The following is a 17,583-nucleotide window of genomic DNA, read 5'->3' on the forward strand; positions in this document are numbered from 1 at the left end:
GGGGGAGCTCCCATCGTGGCTCAGTGGTTAACGAATCCTCACAGCACCCATGAGGATGCGGGTTCCATCCCTGGCCTCGCTCAGTGCATTAAGGATCCAGCATTGCCTTGAGCTGTGGTGTAGGTCACAGACCTGGCTTGGATCTGGCGTGGCTGTGGCTCTGGTGTAGGGTGGCAGCTGTAGCTCTGATTCAGCCCCTAGCCTGAGAACTTGCATATGCTTCGGGTGCGGCCCTAAAAAGACAAAAAAAAAAAAAAAAAAAAAAGGACAAAAAAAAAAAAAAGAAAGAAAAGAGAGAGATGAGGATGCGGGTGTGAGCATCATAGCGTTTGACCCACACGGCCCTCAATAAATGCAGCCACTGTGGGCAGGACGCTGGATTACCACAACCAGTGGGAAAAACCAAAGTATCTCCCTGGCGTCTGAAGCAGTTTTAGAGCTGCGTGTGGCACGTGTGTACTTGTGTTTCTCAATGTTGACTCTGTGAGAAGTGGCTGAGAGGAGCTGTCCAGGGTCTCCGTACCCAGAATGGCTCACGTGGTCCAGACACCGGGTTTATCACTTGGGCCAGAGATGATCATGTGCTGGGGCTTTGGCACCCGAATAAGCAGGACAGACTGCTGAGCATACGGGCTGCTGTCCACTTACACTGAGTAGCATGTGTTACACCTGTGGTGCTTAACCTTTTTGCAGGTGGGTAGGTGGTGTCTGGAAACTTTTTGAAAGTTTACACAAAAAATACACATTGGTATATAAACACAGGAAAAAATGTATATAATAAATTCAGGCTGCTCACAGATGAACCACAGATTTGAAATGCTAGCACTGGACTACGGCTTTCCTTTTCTACTTTGCTTTTTAGGGCCACACCCATAGCATGTGGAAGTTCCCAGGCTGGGTGTCAAATCGGAGCTACAGCGGCCAGTCTACACCACAGCTTATGGCAACGCCGGATGCTTAACCCACTGAGTGAAGCCAGGGATCGAACCTGCAACGTCATGGATCCTAGTAGGGACTGTTAACCGCTGAGCCACAAAGGGAACTCCGGTGGCTTTCTGGAAGGCAATGAGGAGCTTGTGTTTCCTGAACCAAGGAATGAGCGCATGCATGAATAAAACAGAAAAAAAGTGCCAACTGCCAAAAAAAGCCAAAATCTTGTAATCTTTGCTGTTTCCTCTGGTGAAGTTGCTTCAGGAAAACTGGAAGACTCCAGAAGGCCTGGGTTCAAGTTTTGCCTTATCCACCTTACTAACTGTATGACCTTGGACTTGTCACCTAACTTCTCCTAGCCTCATTTTCCTCATCAGGAAAATAATGTGAATGAGAGAGTGTTTTGTAAGCTCCAAAGCCTAGTAAAAACATGAGGGACTCTTGGTGTTCCCATAGTGGTGCAGCCAAAACAATCCGCCTATGGCCCATGACGTTGCCAGTTCGATCCCTGGCCTCGCTCAGTGGGTTAAGGTTCCAGCGTTGCCGTGAGCTGTGGTGTAGGTTGCAAGACACGGCTCGGATCCTGTGTTGCTGTGGCTGTGATGTAGGCCAGCAGCTGTAGCTCCGATTTGACCCCTAGCCTGGGAACCTCCCTATGCTTTGGGTGCAGCCCTAAAAAGAAAAAAAGAAAAAACAACAACAAAAAAAAGACCCATGGGAGGGAGCTCTAGAGAAACCCAGGGGGAAATGCATCAGGCAGCAGGAACGGCAAGTGCAAAGGCCCTGAGGTGGGAGCATGTCTGGATCGTGGGACCCACCAGAGGTCACACTTTGCATGTTTTGCCACTAGATTGATTGTCCTCACCAGGCTTGGTTTTGGCTACCTCATCACACAGCCTCCGGGAGCAGAAGGGTGGTTATCGGACCCCCCCACTGCTCTCCCGTTCTCTCCCTAAAAGACCTGGGCCCTAGACCTGGGAGCTCTAAAAAGAAAAAAAAGAAAAACAATTGGAGAAGCTTTATGGTGAAGGGTACAGGCATACTCTGGAAGGGGCTTGGGTGGTGTCTACATATTCCGGAAGGGACTTTTTTTTTTTTTACCTTTTTTTTTTTTTTTCTTTTTGGCTGCACTCACAGCATGTAGAAGTCCCCAGGCCAGGAATCAAACCTGAGCCACAGCAGTGAGAATGCCGGATCCTTAACCCGCTAAGCCACAGGGGAACTCCCCACGCAGGGACCTAGGCAGAGGAGTCTGGGCATAGAAATGGAGCAGAGGTACCAAGAGTCCAAGCTTTAGTTGATTGAAGTCAGAATTGATCGGTGTCATCACTCCTGTTCGGACCAGTCTAGGGTCTCAGAGTATAAGTCACCATCCGCCGTCTGGGTGGGGCCTTCGTTCCTACAGAACTCAAAGATTTCTATCAGATTGTTCCATGCTTCTCTTGAGGAGGAACCAGGACTCAGTTTTTTAATAGATGATCTATTGTTTCTTGACTGCTTTTCCTTTGTTCCTGTCCTTAAAATCATGAATGACTGAGACTATTTAAGGGCACACATTGTGGCCAGGCTTAGATCACAAAACGGCCTTGGCCAAAAAAGATTTCTATGGCAAGAGAGCCACGCCTGGCTGTCTTTCTCCAGGGACCGTCTACTCTGCTTACAGAAAGATGCAGGGATGGGGGTGGAGTTCCCATGGTGGCTCAGCAGGTTAAGAATCCGACTAGTATCCATGAGGATGCAAGTTTGATCCCTGGCTTGGCTCAGAGGGTTAAGGATCCGGTGTTGCCCTGAGCCTGTGGTGTAGGTTGCAGACGCGGCTCAGATCTGGTGTTGCTGTGGCTGTGGTGTAGGCCGGCAGCTGCAGCACCAGTTTAACCCCTAGCCTGGGAACTTCCATATGCCACAAGTACAGCTCTTAAAAAAAAAAAAAAAAAAGCAAAGAAAGACGCAGGGAAGGGGAGGTTGTTCTGGAGTGGTTCCAGGCTGCTCAGGGAAGGTGGAGAGAGGACAGGGGAGAGCGAGCAGCAGCCGAGAATAGGAGTTGGGTTGGCCAGGGAATGGGGCATCTCAGGTGGTCCCTACCCCTGGATTATGTCTCTTCACTTTCCTGGAGGCACCTCAGGTCCCAGCTGCCTTTTATCTGGTGAAGGACAAGACAGAATGGCCCTAGAGTTCCCACCGTCGATCGGGGTAATGAACCTATCTCTGAGGATTACTCTGACTAATATCCACGAGGATGTGGGTTCCATCCCTGGCCCCGATCAGTGGGTTAAGGATTTGGTGTTGCCGTGAGCTGCGATGTAGGCTGCAGGCTCGACTTGGATCTGGTGTTGCTGTGGCTGTGGTGTAGGCCTGTAGCTATAGCTCTGATTCCACCCCTAGCCTGGGAACTTCCATGTGCCGTGTGTGTGGCCCTAAACACACACACACACACACACACAGACACACACACACACACACACACTCAAAAGAAAGACAGACTGGTTCTGATGGTCACAGGTAGAGCAGATCTGTCAGTAATTCTCTGAGACTTTTTTTTTTTTTTTTGTCTTTTTAGGGCTGAACCCATCCGCGGCTAGGGGTCAAATCGGAGCTACAGCTGCCAATTACCCCACAGCTCACAGCAACGCAGGATCCTTAACCCACTGAGCAAGGCCAGGGATCGAATCCGCAACCTCATGGATCCTAGTCCGGTTCATTACCGCTGAGTCCCGACAGGAACTCCTGGGTCTTCTTTCTAAATTATACCTCCTGGAGGGCAGGGCCAGTTCCTTGTTCAACGTCCTATCTCTCAGTGCCTAGTGCAGGTAATACTTACCAAATGAATGAAAATACAACACCCGATACTGTGCTGTGGTGAAGATCTGGAGGTCGGGAGACCACCCACCACTGCTGATGGGACCCAGCTCTGAAGATCTGAGCCTTGATCTATGTTGTCGCTAGATTTTTCCAAGGGCTGGAAAAAGGTGAGGCAGTCTATTCCAATCCATAGAAAGGCAACTCAAAAGTCAGTAACGGAGTTCCATCGTGGCGCAGTGGTTAACGAATCCGACTAGGAACCATGAGGTTGAGGGTTCGATCCCTGGCCTTGCTCAGTGGGTTCAGGATCCAGTGTTGCCATGAGCTGTGGTATAGGCTGCAGACGCAGCTCGGATCCTGTGTTGCTGTGGCTGTGGTGTAGGCCGGCAGCTATAGCTCTGATTGGACCCCATATGCCACGGGAGCGGCCCTAGAAATGGCAAAAAGACAAACAAAAACAAAAACGAAACCTCAGTAACTTTTTTTCTTTTTTGGCTGCGCCTTCAGCATGCCAAAATTCCCTGACCAGGGATCCAACCCACGTCACAGCAGCAACCCGCAGCCTCTGCAGTGACAATACTGATCTTAACCCACGGAGCCACCAGGGAACACCTGTGCCTCATTTTGCTCATCTGTAAAATGCAGGAACTAATCATAGTCTTGATGTGAGAATGAAGAAAGCTGAGGCTCTCGGAACACTGCTTGGCACACATTAAGCGCTCTTGTCAATGTCAGTAATTATAGTCTAGGAAGGAGATGAGAGGCCTGGCCAGGGATTTATTCAGCCCTGATCCCTAAGCCCCAGCCCAATGCCTTAGACCCAGAGATCCTGCCGAACTGCCTCAAAGGGCTCACTCCCCGTGGCCTCTTCCACTAAGCCCACCTGCATCTGTTGCTAGATCCCCGGGGGTCCTGTGGCTTCTGCAGACAGAGAAGGATGGACCTAAACCTCTGGGCTGACCGCTACTTGCTACACAGCACCCTTGGGCAAGGTGCTTTCTTAATGCCCTCGAGCTTCTGCTTTCTTTTCTTTTCTTTTCTTTCTTTTTTTTTTTTTGGCTTTTTTGCTTTTTCCGGCTGCACCTATGGCATGTGGAGGTTCCCAGGCTAGGGGTTGAATTGGAGCCTTTGCCACAGCAGCGTGGGATCTGAGCTGCATCTGCCACCTACACCACAGCTCATGGCAACACCAGATCCTTAACCCACCGAGTGAGGCCAGGGATCCAACCTGCATCCTCACGAATACTAGCTGGGTGCATTACCACAGAGCCACAAGGGAAACTCCTAGCTTCTGCTTTCTTCGCTGTAAAAATGGAAATCCTAAAACCCATGTGTCAGGATGGCTGTGGAAATCGTGTGCCCAGCACCCGGTCGGTGCCCGAATGCAATTGTCCCTCCAGCAATCTGGATCTGCTCCTCTCTCTGGCCCGTGCCCCTCCCAACACCAGAGGCCACATGCCTGGACTCCTGGACTCCCAGGCTTTACCACCGGAATCCCAGGCAAGAGTTACGCCCTCTTTGTGAAGACCCAGCTGGAGTGCTCCATCCCTGGCCTCCTGAGTCAGGGTTCACCAGGGACTCCTGTGCGTGTCACCTCAGATGACTCCCGTCCCTGCCAGCTCTCTGCCAGATGGACTGACCTGAGTTCTAAGGTGAACCCTACAGGCGGGGAGGAAGTTCTGCAGCCTGGGCGCTGGGCAGCGGCCTCAACCTTCTGGGGGTGGGGATGGGGTGAGGTGGGAGGTGGGATTCCCATTCTGTCCCCATCTTCAGACACCCACACAAATGGGTCATCCAACTTGCTTACTCACTGGCATAATGAGAGGGGCACGTTTAAAGAGAAACAAGTTTGGGAGTTCCCACTGCAGTTCAGTGATAACGGAATCCAGCTGGTATCCATGAAGACATGGGTTCGATCCCTGGCCTCACTCAGTGGGTAAATTGCCCGGTGTTGCCGTGAGCTGCAGTGTAGGCCACAGACGTGGCTTGAATCCTGTGTGGCTGTGGCATAGGCCAGCAGCAGCAGATCTGATTCGACCCCTAGCTTGGAAGCTTCCATATGCAGCATGTGCAGCCCTAAAACGCAAGGAAAAAAAAAAAAGAGAGAGAGAGAGAGAAACAAGTTTGTGTCCTAAAATTTGTGGGGGGTGTGTGGGGGAAGCAGTACCTGCAGCATGCAGAAGTTCCTGGGCCAGGGATAAAATCCATGCTATAGCTGTGATCCTGAACCCACTGAGCCACCAGGGAGCTCCTGTGTCTTGAAATTTTTAGTGCAGGGGGAACTAGGAGTTTCTACACTTATTCCACAAAGGTGATTTGCATGAAGTCCCTGGGAGCTTTGGTATTCCCATCTCAGGAAGGCAGAATCAGGCAGAAGGAATTCACTATGAGCAGCTCCAGGAAGTTCTCTGCCCACCCCTCCCCCAGCCCCAGCAGTGAATTTGGCCCAAAAAAAAGGTTAAAGGTGCTGCTAATTGCATCATAAGGGATTCTAGGGCCTCCTGGAAGCATGTGACCCTGGACAAGTCATTTGATCTCAATTTGCCTGTTGTAAAATGGGGATAATACTGAAGTGACCTATTGGTGTGAAGACGGAATGAGGGAACGCATTCCTTCACTTAAGGAGGGAGCAGTGATGTCAAGGTGACCATGGCAGGGGACACTGATTCAACAACAAATATCTAAGGCCTACTGCGTGCCAGTGTCTAGGGGAATTTTTTTTTTTTTTTTCATTTTTGGCTGCCCCATGGCATAAGGAATTCCCAGGCCAGGGATCAGATCCAAGTCACCGTCTCTAAGCCACAGCTGTGGCAATGCCGGATTTTTTTTTTAGGGGGGCTGCACTCTTGGCTTATGGAGGTTCCCAGGCTAGGGTTGAATCAGAGCTATAGCTGCCAGCCTACATATGCCACAGCCACAGCAACGCCAAATCCAAGCCGAGTCTGCCACCTGTACCACAGCTCATGGCAACGCCAGGTCCTTAATCCACTGAGCAAGGCCAGGGAGCGAACCCGAGTCCTCATGGATACCAGTCGGGTTCGTTAGCCACTGAGCTACGATGGGAACTTTGCAATGCCAGATTCTTAATCCACTGTGCCAGGCCAGGAATTGAACCTATGTCCCAGTGCTCCCAAGATGCCACCAATCCCATTGCTCCACAGTGGGAACTCTGACTTTTTCTTGGCCATGCCCACAGCATGCGGAAGTTTCCAGGCCAGGGGTTGAACCTGCACCCCAGCAGTGACCCAAGCCACTGCAGTGACAATGCCAGATCCTTAACCACTGAGCCGCCAGGGAACTCCTAGGGAAATAGTATTACACAAGGCCAACATGGTCTCCTCCCTCTTGTTGCCTACGGGAAGTAGGGTAGCAGACAATGAGGGAGAAGGATGGGTGGTGTGGGGTGATGATCAAGGCCACCGGCTTGGAAACCCAGCTCACCATTCACCAGATGGGTGGCGCTGGTCCAGCTCCATCCCTTTTTTTAAATTTTTTTTTGGCTTCTTAGGGCCACACCAGCAGCACATGGAAGTTCCCAGCTAGGGGCTGAATCAGACCCACAGCTGCCAGCCTACACCACAGCCACAGTAACATGGGATCCGAGCCGCGTCTGTGACCTACACCACAGCTCACAGCAATTCCGGATCCCCAATCCACTAAGCGAGGCTAGGCATCGAACCCACGTTCTCATGGATACTAGTCCAATTCATTTCTGCTGCATCAGAAGAACTCCCTAGCTCCATTCTTTGTGCCTTGACTTCCCAACAGTAAAATGAGCCCTGCACACATGTGATGGGGTGGTAGGGACTGCATGAACAGACCCATGGAAAACTATGTTACCTAAGAACTGGGTTGGCCTGAAGAGACAACCAGACGAGACCGTGGGAGAAGGACGAATTTGAACACGAGCGATCTTTCCCAAAGCCGTGTGTCTCCCCAGCAAAACTGGGGCATTTTCAAGCTAAAGGTACACACATTCATGAAGGGGCTTGAGCCATGGAGAATTCAGCACAGAACGGGGGCAGAGGTCAACCAAGTTCGAGCTTTAGTTGACTGAAGTCAGAAAAGTCCCGTCCTTGTTCCATCTTCGACCTGGGTGGGGCCCTTAGCCCCCTCCCGAAGAACTCAGAGATAAGAATCAGATTGTGCTGTGGATCCCTTGAGGAGGGACTAGGACTCTATTTTATCTCTGAACTATTGTTTCTTGACTGCTTTTCCTTTGTTCCTGCATTTCCTCCCATTCCTTAAGACCTTTAATTACTCCTGAGGCCTGTTAAGACCTGTAGTGGTCAGGCTAAGATCACAAAATGGCTTAAGTGTAAAAGGCCCCTTTTTTTTTTTTGGCTTTTGAGGGCCCTACCCACGGCTTATGGAAGGTCCCAGGCTAGGGGGTCAAATCGGAGCCGCAGGTGCCGGCCTACACCACAGCTACACAGGATCTGAGCCTCATCTGTGACATGCACCATAGCTCATGGCAATGCCAGATCCCTGACCCACTGATCAAGGCAAGGGATCAAATCTGCATCCTCATGGATACTAGGTGAGTTCATTACAGATGAGCCAAGACAGGAACTCCAGCCTCTTTTTTTTTTTTTTGTCACACCCATGGCATGTGGAAGTTCCTGGGCTAGGGATCGAACCTCCACCACAGCAGCAACCTGAGTCACAGCAGTGATAATGTCAGATCCTTAAACACTAGGCTGCCAGGGAACTCCCCCCAACGACCTCCTCTTATGGCCAGAAAGCCAAGCCTGGTTCTCTTTCTCCCCAGACCCCCTTACCCTGTCTGCCTCATATTCACAGTATGTATCTACCACAGGCTCTTAGCACACACGTGATCAGTATAATAAAAGGAGCTGCATGATGTGCAACAGGGCAAGAGATGATGCCAAGGCTGAGCTCGACCAGCAAACCAGGTCGGGCATGGTCCTGAGGAGGAAAGGGCCTGATGCAGGGGAGCAGGAGGAAGGGCCAAGGGGTGGAGACAGCAGTAGGAGATGAAGCAGAGCAGCAAACCCGTTTAAGGAGCTGGGGCCCTGAGAGTTGCTGCAAGGGTTTTAAGGATCAGGTTTGCAGCTTCAAAGCATTCACTCCCCTTTGTACATATGAAAACATGCGTTCATCACTGTACCCCTAGCCTCTGGCACAAGAGATCAGGGCACTCCCTGGCTGGCCCTCCCTCCTTCTCTGGTTTCCAGCCCTGCTGATTTCCAGATCTCCTAGGGGCTTTGCATTTGCTGGCTCTCTTCTTCCAGGAATGGAGTGGAGGAGACTAAGGAGGGAGGCCTCAAGTTAGATGCAGGCCTGGGGATGCCGCTGCCCCCCCAACCCCTTTTTAACCCCAGGACTCAAGTGTGCCTGAGTCCTGCTGTCAACTTGCAACCATAAGTTCTAGTACCATGCCTGGTTCACAGTATGTTGTCGGTAAATACAAGTTTCTGCCTCTGTAAACAGAAGCTTCTCTCTTCCTCACCACTAGGGTGGGAGGGCATAAGGGTGGGGCGGGTGGGGCTAGGAACCGACTTAGGAAACGGGGAGAAAGTAAGTTTTTTCTTTACAACCCTATTTGCAAAGGCGCAGAGTTTGGTCCCTAACTCAGTGTTTGCAGCGTAGGGGAGTGGGAGAGTCTCTTTCCCGGCGAACCTCTATAACCTGCAGCGGGAGGAAGGGTCCCAAGGAGCGAAGCGCAGAGACTCGGTTTGGAGGGGAGAGAGCACCCAGCCTTGCGCACGCGGGAGAGGAACGGCTGTCCCTGGGCTGGGTCCACCGATGCCTAGCCCCGGGCTTGGGAGCGCAGAACGGAATGAGGGCTGGAGGTGGGGGTGCACTTCTGCAAATCTCAGGGATCAGCGCTCTGGAGGCGGCGGTGGAGAGAGTCCACAGCTCTGGCACCTCCAGGTGTGTAGGCGGGACTTAACGCGGAGCCCGGCAGGTGCTCTAATGACGCTGCCCGCCACCCGTGCTCCTCTGAAGGGATGCGCTCCTTCTCCACCCTCTTACCCAGCTCTGGCTCCCGGGTATTTAAAGGGGACGCGGCGGCGGCCCAGGGGGATGGGGGCCAGGTGGAGAGTACTGTTCAGACGCTCATCATCCACAGCCCCTCGGGACTGGAACTCGTGAGCCGGAGCCCAGAAATCTGGGGGTGGATAAGACATCGCGTCCCCTCCAATTCCCCTTTCTCCATCCTGCGCCCAAATACCTCAGCTAGCCCCTCTCCCCACTCTTCCAAACTCAGCCGGGATAGACCACGGCCGCCGCCGCTCCCCACGTGAGTCCTGGGCTCCCAGAGGTAGGGGAGGGCTGGGGTCCCAGTGTGGGGTGGGGGCTGCGCGGAGTCAGAAGGATCCTTCACGCGTGTCAGTGGGGGAATCTCTGGAGCGGAGGAAGGAGTTCTTATAGCCCAGGAATGGGATGTCCGGGTACCGCTCCGTCTCCGACTCGGAGGAGGCGGCGAAGGAATCTGCTCTCTTGCTCCCTGCCACCCACGAGTCCCGTTGGCTCCTGAGCTGCGTACCCCCCTCCCCCCCACCCCGCCCCGCACTGGAGCGAGGCACCCGCCAGCTGGGGGTGTGCCAGAGTGCCTGCTTTCCAGCCACCTCTAAAAATATCTCTCCCCCCCCTTCCCGCCCCCCCCCCCGCCACTCCACCGGCAGCTGCCACCTCCTTGCCCATTGAGGATGCCCCCCCCCACCCAGCTTGTCCACCCAGGCAGGGCGAGCCCAGAGATGACTTCTGTCCCAGCTTCCTCACTGGCACCAGTGTTCCAGGGCTTTACCCTTGCTAGTCCGGACAGCAAGCTCACAACCCATGGAAGAGGGGAAGTTCTGGCCGCAGTTTTCCTAAGGCAGCAGAAAGCCCTGAGTTTTAATCCTAATTCTGATGCTGTGGGACCCCCAGGATGTTAGCCTGACCTCTCTGGGCCTCCGTTTTTCCTATGTACTGCTGCTGGTGGTAAACAAGAGACTATGGGGAAGTTGGGAGTGCTGTGCGGGGAAGGGAAAGAATTCCAGCCTAGTGCTGGAATCTGATTTCTAGAGACTGATACCAGGAGACCTGGTCTTGGGCAGAGCACTTGCTGCCATAATATCTCTGGGGACCTTGCCCCTGCCACATGCCATCCTGCACATTTCCTGTGGAAAACTTTCCCCAAACTGTCCTGTGACCCATCCATCCATTAAGGGGGGACTTTCAAAGGAGGGCCTGAGTTTGTTTCCCTCCCCCATCCCCAGGGGCCCTCCCACCCATTCCCACAGAGGTCCTGTAACAGCACTTGGGTAAAAGGCCCGGGGGTGGGGGTGGGCAGGGAGCAGGTGCTGCTTTTAGGTGGGACTAGGATAGGGACCCCCTGCCAGCCCAGTGACACCCTTCTCTCCTCTCTGCTCTAGCCTGCAGGAGAAGCTCGGAGGTCCTGCCCCCCTTTCTTCTGAGGGACTTTCTGGGGACCACGAAAGGACTTCATCACTCAAGGCAAAGCCGCCAGAGGTAAGGAACCTTTGTGCATGTCACAGGAGCCAGATTCCAATGGGACCAGGGTCCCTCTGACTCCTGTGGGGCAGGGGTGGGTATCACAAGAGCTACTCTGGAGAGAAGCCCAGGGAGCCTGGCTTTCTGCTCTGGGGACTAAAAGAAACAAGAGCAACCTCACCAAATGATAAATGTTTTCATTGATTTCCCTACATACTCTGGTTAGATGGGGGGGGGGGTGTGGAGAGTGTTTTTGCTATGAGAAGTTCTGAACATGATTAAAAACCAGACCATCCCACCAAATGTTAAGAAGGAAAAAGAACCACAGAGAAAGCAATGAAAGTTGGTCTCTGGGTGGCTCCTGGAGACCCTCTTTTATCTTCGGATCAGCCTGGGCACGTGTCCGTCCATGTTTGCTTTCACAAGGGGAGTGGCATCCCCTGACCTTTTCTCTTTGGACTGGCCCAGGGTGGAGGGCACATGTGATATGAGCCAGGATTCTGGAAGGCTGGAGCTCCCTCCAGATGCAGCCTGGGACCGGCCCTCCCACTTAACCCCCCAAACACGCCCTTCCTTCACTTCACGTGCCTCCCTCCCCTTCTCTCCCATCTTCTTGACCAGTGTCCCTTCTCCCCACCCCACCCCATTTTAGCCCACTGCCCCCACTCAGCTTTGGCCACCACTCTCATTTCCTAGATTACAAGTCCTTAGGGAAACGCCTGAGACCCACATCCCATCCTTAGCAAAAGTGTTTAATGCATGTAAGGTCAGGGAGTGGGGAGGGATCGGTTACCTCAAGGTGGAGTGTGATAGAGCCCCCCCTTCTGCCCACCACCTTCCTTCCTGGGTGTCCCAGTATCCGTCTTGAGGGCAACAGTTCCTCCTTGCTGTCCTGAGATGGTCTGGGGAGTCACCTTGACCAAGTCCGAGGGGTACCCGGTGTTACCCACTCTCACCACCAGAGGGCAGCAGCCAGCCTGACCGCCGCGGCTTTGCCTGCCCAGTCTGGCTCTCAGGAGTGGTCCAGCTCTGTCCCAGGAGCACGTCTTCTTTCATTTAACTCTAAGATGCAGGAGAGGCACGGGGAGCTGTGGGTTTGCAGCTGCGTTGAAGCCCCCACAAAACCACACCCTGCCTCCAAAGCCACACAGCAAAGTCCAGTAGGAATTGCCACCCGACTCCCTGGCTGACTGCCAGCGTCTGGAAGCACCAAGGAGGGAGGCAGTCCCAGATCACCTGGGTGCCTAGGCGTCCCGGTCCTCCAGCTGTGGTGCTGTGAGCCTAGTCATGTGTCCCTTCCCTTTGGAGGACAGAGGGCAGGCCAGGTGTGCGTGCATGAACCAGACTCTGCCCCATGGAGGAAGAGCCTTGGGCAAGTGAAATCTCTCGGAGCCTTTGTCATCTGTCAAATTCATGGGATTGTGCTGGGCAGGGAGAGAATGAATGAAGGTGATTGGTAAACGATGAGGTGCCTTACACAAGAAAGGGGCAGTGACCATACTAGAAAAGCAAGCCTTGGTCTCAGACCCTGAGATCTGGTTTCGAGGTCTGTCTCCGTCATGTGTAGTGGGGGCTGATGTTTGCGCAAGTTGGTTAACCTTTCTAGGTCTCCAGTAGCATCATCTGTTACCTCTCCAGCATCGTGGGGGATTAAGAGAATGCCTAGCAAGGGCTCTGTGGTCTGTAAGTGCTATGCTTATTTGATGGGCTGGTTTTTGTTTGTTTGGGGTTTTGTTTTGGTTGTTTGGTTTGATTGGGTTTTTGGTTTTAGGGCCACACCTGCAGCATATGGAGGTTCCCAGGCTAGGGGTCCAATCAGAGCTACAGCTGCCAGCCTACACCACAGCCACAGCAACACAGGATCCAAACCGTGTGTCTGTGACCTACAGCACTGTTCATGGCAACGCTGGTTCCCTGACCCACTGAGCAAGGCCAGGGGTCAAACCTGCATCCTCATGGTTACTAATCAGATTTGTTTCTGCTGCGCCGCAAGGGGAAGTCCATGGAGGGCTGTTTTTTGTTTGTTTGTTTGTTTTTTGTCTTTTTGCCATTTCTTAGGCTGCTTCCATGGCATATGGAGATTCCCAGGCTAGGGGTCCAGTCAGAGCTGTAGCCACCGGCCTACGCCAGAGCCACAGCAACTCGGGATCCGAGCCATGTCTGCAACATACACCGCAGGTCACGGCAACGCCAGATCCTCAACCCACTGAGCAACGCCAGGGACCGAACCTGCAACCTCATGGTTCCTAGTCGGATTCGTTAGCCACTGAGCCACGACGGGAACTCCATGAGGGGCTGTTTTTCACTAAGCCCTGGGAGTGGTTCCTTGGGTTCAGGAGAAGGGGATAGGATCCAGGTGGGTGTTAGTGGGGCCAGCAAAGCCAGCTGGTCCTCAAACAGACCTTGTCTGGTTGTCAGGGGCCCTGGACGACGGCTGGAGGCCAACAGTCACTACAAGCGGTGCCCAGGGTGATGTACTGACCATGAGCGGGTGTTTTCCAGTTGCTGGCCTCCGATGCCTGTCTAGGGTAAGTGGGTCCCTCCAGGGGTTTCCTAGGATGAGGCCTCAGCCCCCATGTTCCCATCATGGGGTGGGAGAAGCCCCATCCAGCCCCGTTTAGGCATGCCCACACCTCTGGTGGGCCCCCACGAATCCTTGGAAGCTTCCATCCCAGGTCGGGCAGCGCGGGGGGTGGGGGGTGTCCCTGATGCTTTGCATCCTCAGACTCAGGCCACTGAGACTCCCAGAGATGTTGAGACAAGAGGGTGACTCTAGGGATGCATTTGAAGAGCCAGGTTCAAATCCCAGCTCTGAAATTAGGAGCCTGGACTCTGTTTCACAGGATGTGCCCGGTTATAAACACAGGAATTTTGGAGAGGGAGTTAGGAAAAAACCAGGAAAAGGAGCAGTTCTGACTCAACTAATTGTGGTGGGAGGTTGAGAGGGAGAAAGGCGGCACCGTGGGTATTCTGAAGCTCTACATACATAATCTGCTTGCTGCCCCTCTGTCACCTAAAGCCGCTGGCTTGAAAAGGGGCGGGGACAAGCTGCAGAGGACTTCTCTCCCTTTGCCTGCCTTTTTGCCCTCACGCTTGCCCCGTTGTCCCCCAGCCGCCACCTTGTCCCCCTAGCAACATGACGAGCCCAAGATCTCCCCTTCCTGGAACTCCACCCCCCCACGGCCCCATCTTCCTGTCCCCCCATGTGCCCCTAGTATGACTTCCCCCTGGCCCTCCAATCCCCCACTCCCACCTCATGCCCTCTGCCCATGTTCCCGCTAAATGCTCCATCCTCTGCCTTTTCAGCCACTGCTGCTCTTTCCTCTCCCTCACCTGTCTCCCAGGTATGTCGTGGCCTGGCGCGGGAGGCTTCTACCTCCCCAAGCCCCACTGCTTCTCCTGCTGCCCGCTTGCTTCGGACTCTGGCAGAAACCCCACCCGCTGACACGTTCCTCCCTGGGAACTGGCAAGTGATTAGTGATGAGCTGTCAGCACAGGGCCCTAAAACTCTGGAGAAGCTGTCCCAACCATCCTTGGCTGGAAGCATCTGCATCCCATCTGGCTGGAAGCAGCTCCCGAGAGCCTGCCTGGGTCTTGGTTGGGCAGTCCACCTACCTGGTTCTTCCAAGAGCCAAAAGCCCGTTCTCTGGCCAGTGCGGAAACCCAGGGGACTAACTCTCCAGGCCAGACACCGACTGTCACATGCTTTGGACGGTGCCAACACATTTCCCTGGCTCCTACTGTCCACCACACTCCCACAAGCCATTGGCTCTGCCCGGCGGAAGGTGGACACAAGGCAGCTGCTCCAGTGGGGTGAATGGCTGGTTTCCCCTGATGCTTTGTTGGGGGAGAGGGAGTAGAAAAAACCTGCCACTCTCTTTATCCAACCACCTGGAGTCACTGGAAGTCTCCAGGATGGTCTAGTCCAGAAACTAGGGGTCCCAAAGGAGTGACCCCTTGGAAGCTGCTTTTCCTTTTTTTTTTTTTTTTTTTTTTTTTTGCTTTTTGCTTTTTAGGGCCACACCCTGAGGCATGTGGAGGTTCCCAGGCCAGGGGTCTAGTCAGAGCTGCAGCTGCCGGCCACAGCCACAGCCACAGCCATGCAGGATCTGAGCCGTGTCTGCGACTTACACCACAGCTCATGGCAACGCCGGATCTTTAACCCGCTGAGCGAGGCCAGGAATCGAACTGGCAACCTTGTGGTTCCTAGTCACATTCGTTTCCAGTGTGCCCCTCCGGGAACTTCTCCATTCTTTTTGAAATCGACCCTCGTTAAGCCCCCCAAGGCCACCGAAGAGAGTAGCAGAAACAGGTGCCAGAGAAGCTCTTCTGGGTTCAGGAGGGGGACGGTCCCCTGAGGATAAACCCCAGCACCGTTAACGGAGAGGAGCTAGGGGATGGGCAGGGAAGGCTGGAGGTGGGGACAGCGGCATTGCTTAACCAGCCTTGGGTCCTCCTCAGGTCTTGGATGTGCCAGCGTCTCTGGCCGTGGCCCGCTAACCAGCCTCTTCCCGGCCGGCTCCCGCCGCGCCTCCCCTCGCTTGCTCCCTCCTCCTCCTCCTGCTCCTCTCTCCCCTGCTCCCAGGACGACGGCAGGATGGCCGTGCAGGGCTCGCCTCGCTTCCTCCTGACCTTTGACTTTGACGAGACCATCGTAGACGAAAACAGCGACGACTCAATCGTGCGCGCTGCGCCGGGTCAGCGGCTGCCGGACAGCCTGCGTGCAACCTACCGCGAGGGCTTCTACAACGAGTATATGCAGCGCGTCTTCCAGTACCTGGGCGAGCAGGGCGTGCGGCCGCGGGACCTGCGCGCCGTCTACGAGGCCATCCCCCTGTCGCCTGGCATGAGCGACCTGCTGCAGTTCGTGAGCAAGCAGGGCGCCTGCTTTGAGGTTATTCTCATCTCGGACGCCAACACCTTCGGCGTGGAGAGCGCGCTGCGCGCCGCCGGCCACTTCAGCCTGTTCCGCCGCATCTTCAGCAACCCGTCGGGGCCCGACGCGCGGGGGCTGCTGGCTCTGCGGCCCTTCCACACGCACACCTGCGCGCGCTGCCCCGCCAACATGTGCAAGCACAAGGTGCTCAGCGACTACCTGCGCGAGCGGGCCCACGACGGTGTGCACTTCGAGCGCCTTTTCTACGTGGGCGACGGCGCCAACGACTTCTGCCCCATGGGGCTGCTGGCGGGCGGCGACGTGGCCTTCCCACGCCGTGGCTACCCCATGCACCGCCTTATCCAGGAGGCGCAGAAGGCCGAGCCCAGTTCCTTCCGCGCCAGCGTGGTGCCCTGGGAAACGGCGGCCGACGTGCGCCTCCATCTCCAACAGGTGCTGAAGACCTGTTGAGGACCTGGCCTGCTGGGGGCACCCGCGCGGAAAGGGGGTGAGGCGTGGGTGGGGATCGAAAGACAAACCTAGTTTTATTACTCCCTTTCCCTTTTGTTTCGGCATGTCCCTCTGGGAATTTCTGGTATTGCGGGCTCGTCCACTTGGGGGCTGGGGGAGGAGGTTCGGAGCCCTCCCCATCGATGCAGTTAACCCAGCTCGGCTGCCTCCCCCCGTTCCACTGCAAGCAAATTCCAGGGCTGCTGCACATATCTGGGCAGGCACCCGTGTGTTCCAAAAACCTTGCCTTCTAAATTGAGAGGAAGGGGTTCACTGGCGGGAGAGAGAAGGAACATCTCCCGCTGCATTAACCGCTGCCTTGGGTCGCATGACCTCCCTCCCCCACTATCCAGGGGGCCCAGGTCTGGAACTCCCTCCCTCTCCCCCCCAACCCCGCGCACGCTCGCGGCCACACCGGACTCCCAACGGAGAGAAATGGTGCTCTCCGACGACGGCCCCAGGCCTAGATCGTGCCTCACCCGCCGAGATCCTACACTACACCCCTTTGCCTGCTTCTCTTTCCCTGTCCACCTCTTCAGCGTCCCCACAGGATAAAAAGCCAGGGCGAACGATCGCCTCCTGGTGGTGGAATGAGGTAGCACACCGTCCGGCCCCGGTCCAGCCCTCAGGGGACCTCGCAGCACCGCGTCGGTGTCTCCTCACACCCCAGCCTCGTCTATGCAGCAGGAGACCAGGGACTTAACCAAAGTCGGGCCGGCTGGGCCCTCTGTGCCCCGCTCCTCCCGTATGAACCAGAAAGCCATGATGTTTTAAAGCAGAGCCAGCGAAACCCAAGCCCTTCTACCCTCTTGAGGTGTTTCAGAGCCATAAAGGAGGTGGTGAAGGGGCCGAGGTGACTGAGATCTCTCGCGCCGCCAAGACTGAACACATAACCCAAGCAGCAGGCAAAAGAACGGTGCAGCCCATCGTGGCAGAGCCTCTAATGTAGGGGGCTCACTGAGACACCCCCCCGGGGGGGGGGCGGGGGAGATAACCCACTGCTT

General features: G+C 54.8%; 1 protein-coding gene across 7 annotated transcripts; it reads left to right on the plus strand.

The window, feature by feature from the left end:
* The first annotated feature begins 9,732 nt into the window (after positions 1-9,732).
* On the plus strand, positions 9,733-17,428 carry LOC102158609 (phosphoethanolamine/phosphocholine phosphatase). 7 transcript variants are annotated; one of them, XM_084984751.1, is made up of 5 exons: positions 9,733-9,997; positions 11,115-11,211; positions 13,612-13,721; positions 14,500-14,537; positions 15,655-17,148. In XM_084984751.1, exons 3-5 carry the CDS (start codon positions 13,677-13,679, stop codon positions 16,538-16,540), a joined length of 969 nt encoding a protein of 322 aa, XP_084840877.1. In that variant the 5' UTR covers positions 9,733-9,997; positions 11,115-11,211; positions 13,612-13,676; the 3' UTR covers positions 16,541-17,148. The 7 variants fall into 7 exon arrangements, with proteins under 7 accessions (XP_084840877.1, XP_020922781.2, XP_020922780.2 ...); XM_084984752.1 differs by having other exon boundaries at positions 9,756-10,018; XM_021067122.2 differs by lacking the exon at positions 14,500-14,537 and having other exon boundaries at positions 15,655-17,428.
* The last annotated feature ends 155 nt before the right edge of the window (positions 17,429-17,583 follow it).

Source organism: Sus scrofa, chromosome 12 (assembly GCF_054392235.1).
Source record: "Sus scrofa isolate SSC_HxYL_T2T_F1_AM1 chromosome 12, Sscrofa_HxYL_maternal_Yorkshire_Landrace_v2.0, whole genome shotgun sequence".
Taxonomy (NCBI): Eukaryota; Metazoa; Chordata; class Mammalia; order Artiodactyla; family Suidae; genus Sus; species Sus scrofa.

Excerpts from the sequence above, each read along its gene's own strand:
- LOC102158609 (XM_084984751.1), top strand. The coding sequence starts at position 13,677 with ATGAGCGGGTGTTTTCCAGTTGCTGGCCTCCGATGCCTGTCTAGG. Across the intron at positions 13,722-14,499 it reads GCCTCCGATGCCTGTCTAGG|CCACTGCTGCTCTTTCCTCT; the intron begins GTAAGTGGGTCC and ends CTGCCTTTTCAG. Across the intron at positions 14,538-15,654 it reads CTCCCTCACCTGTCTCCCAG|GTCTTGGATGTGCCAGCGTC; the intron begins GTATGTCGTGGC and ends GGTCCTCCTCAG.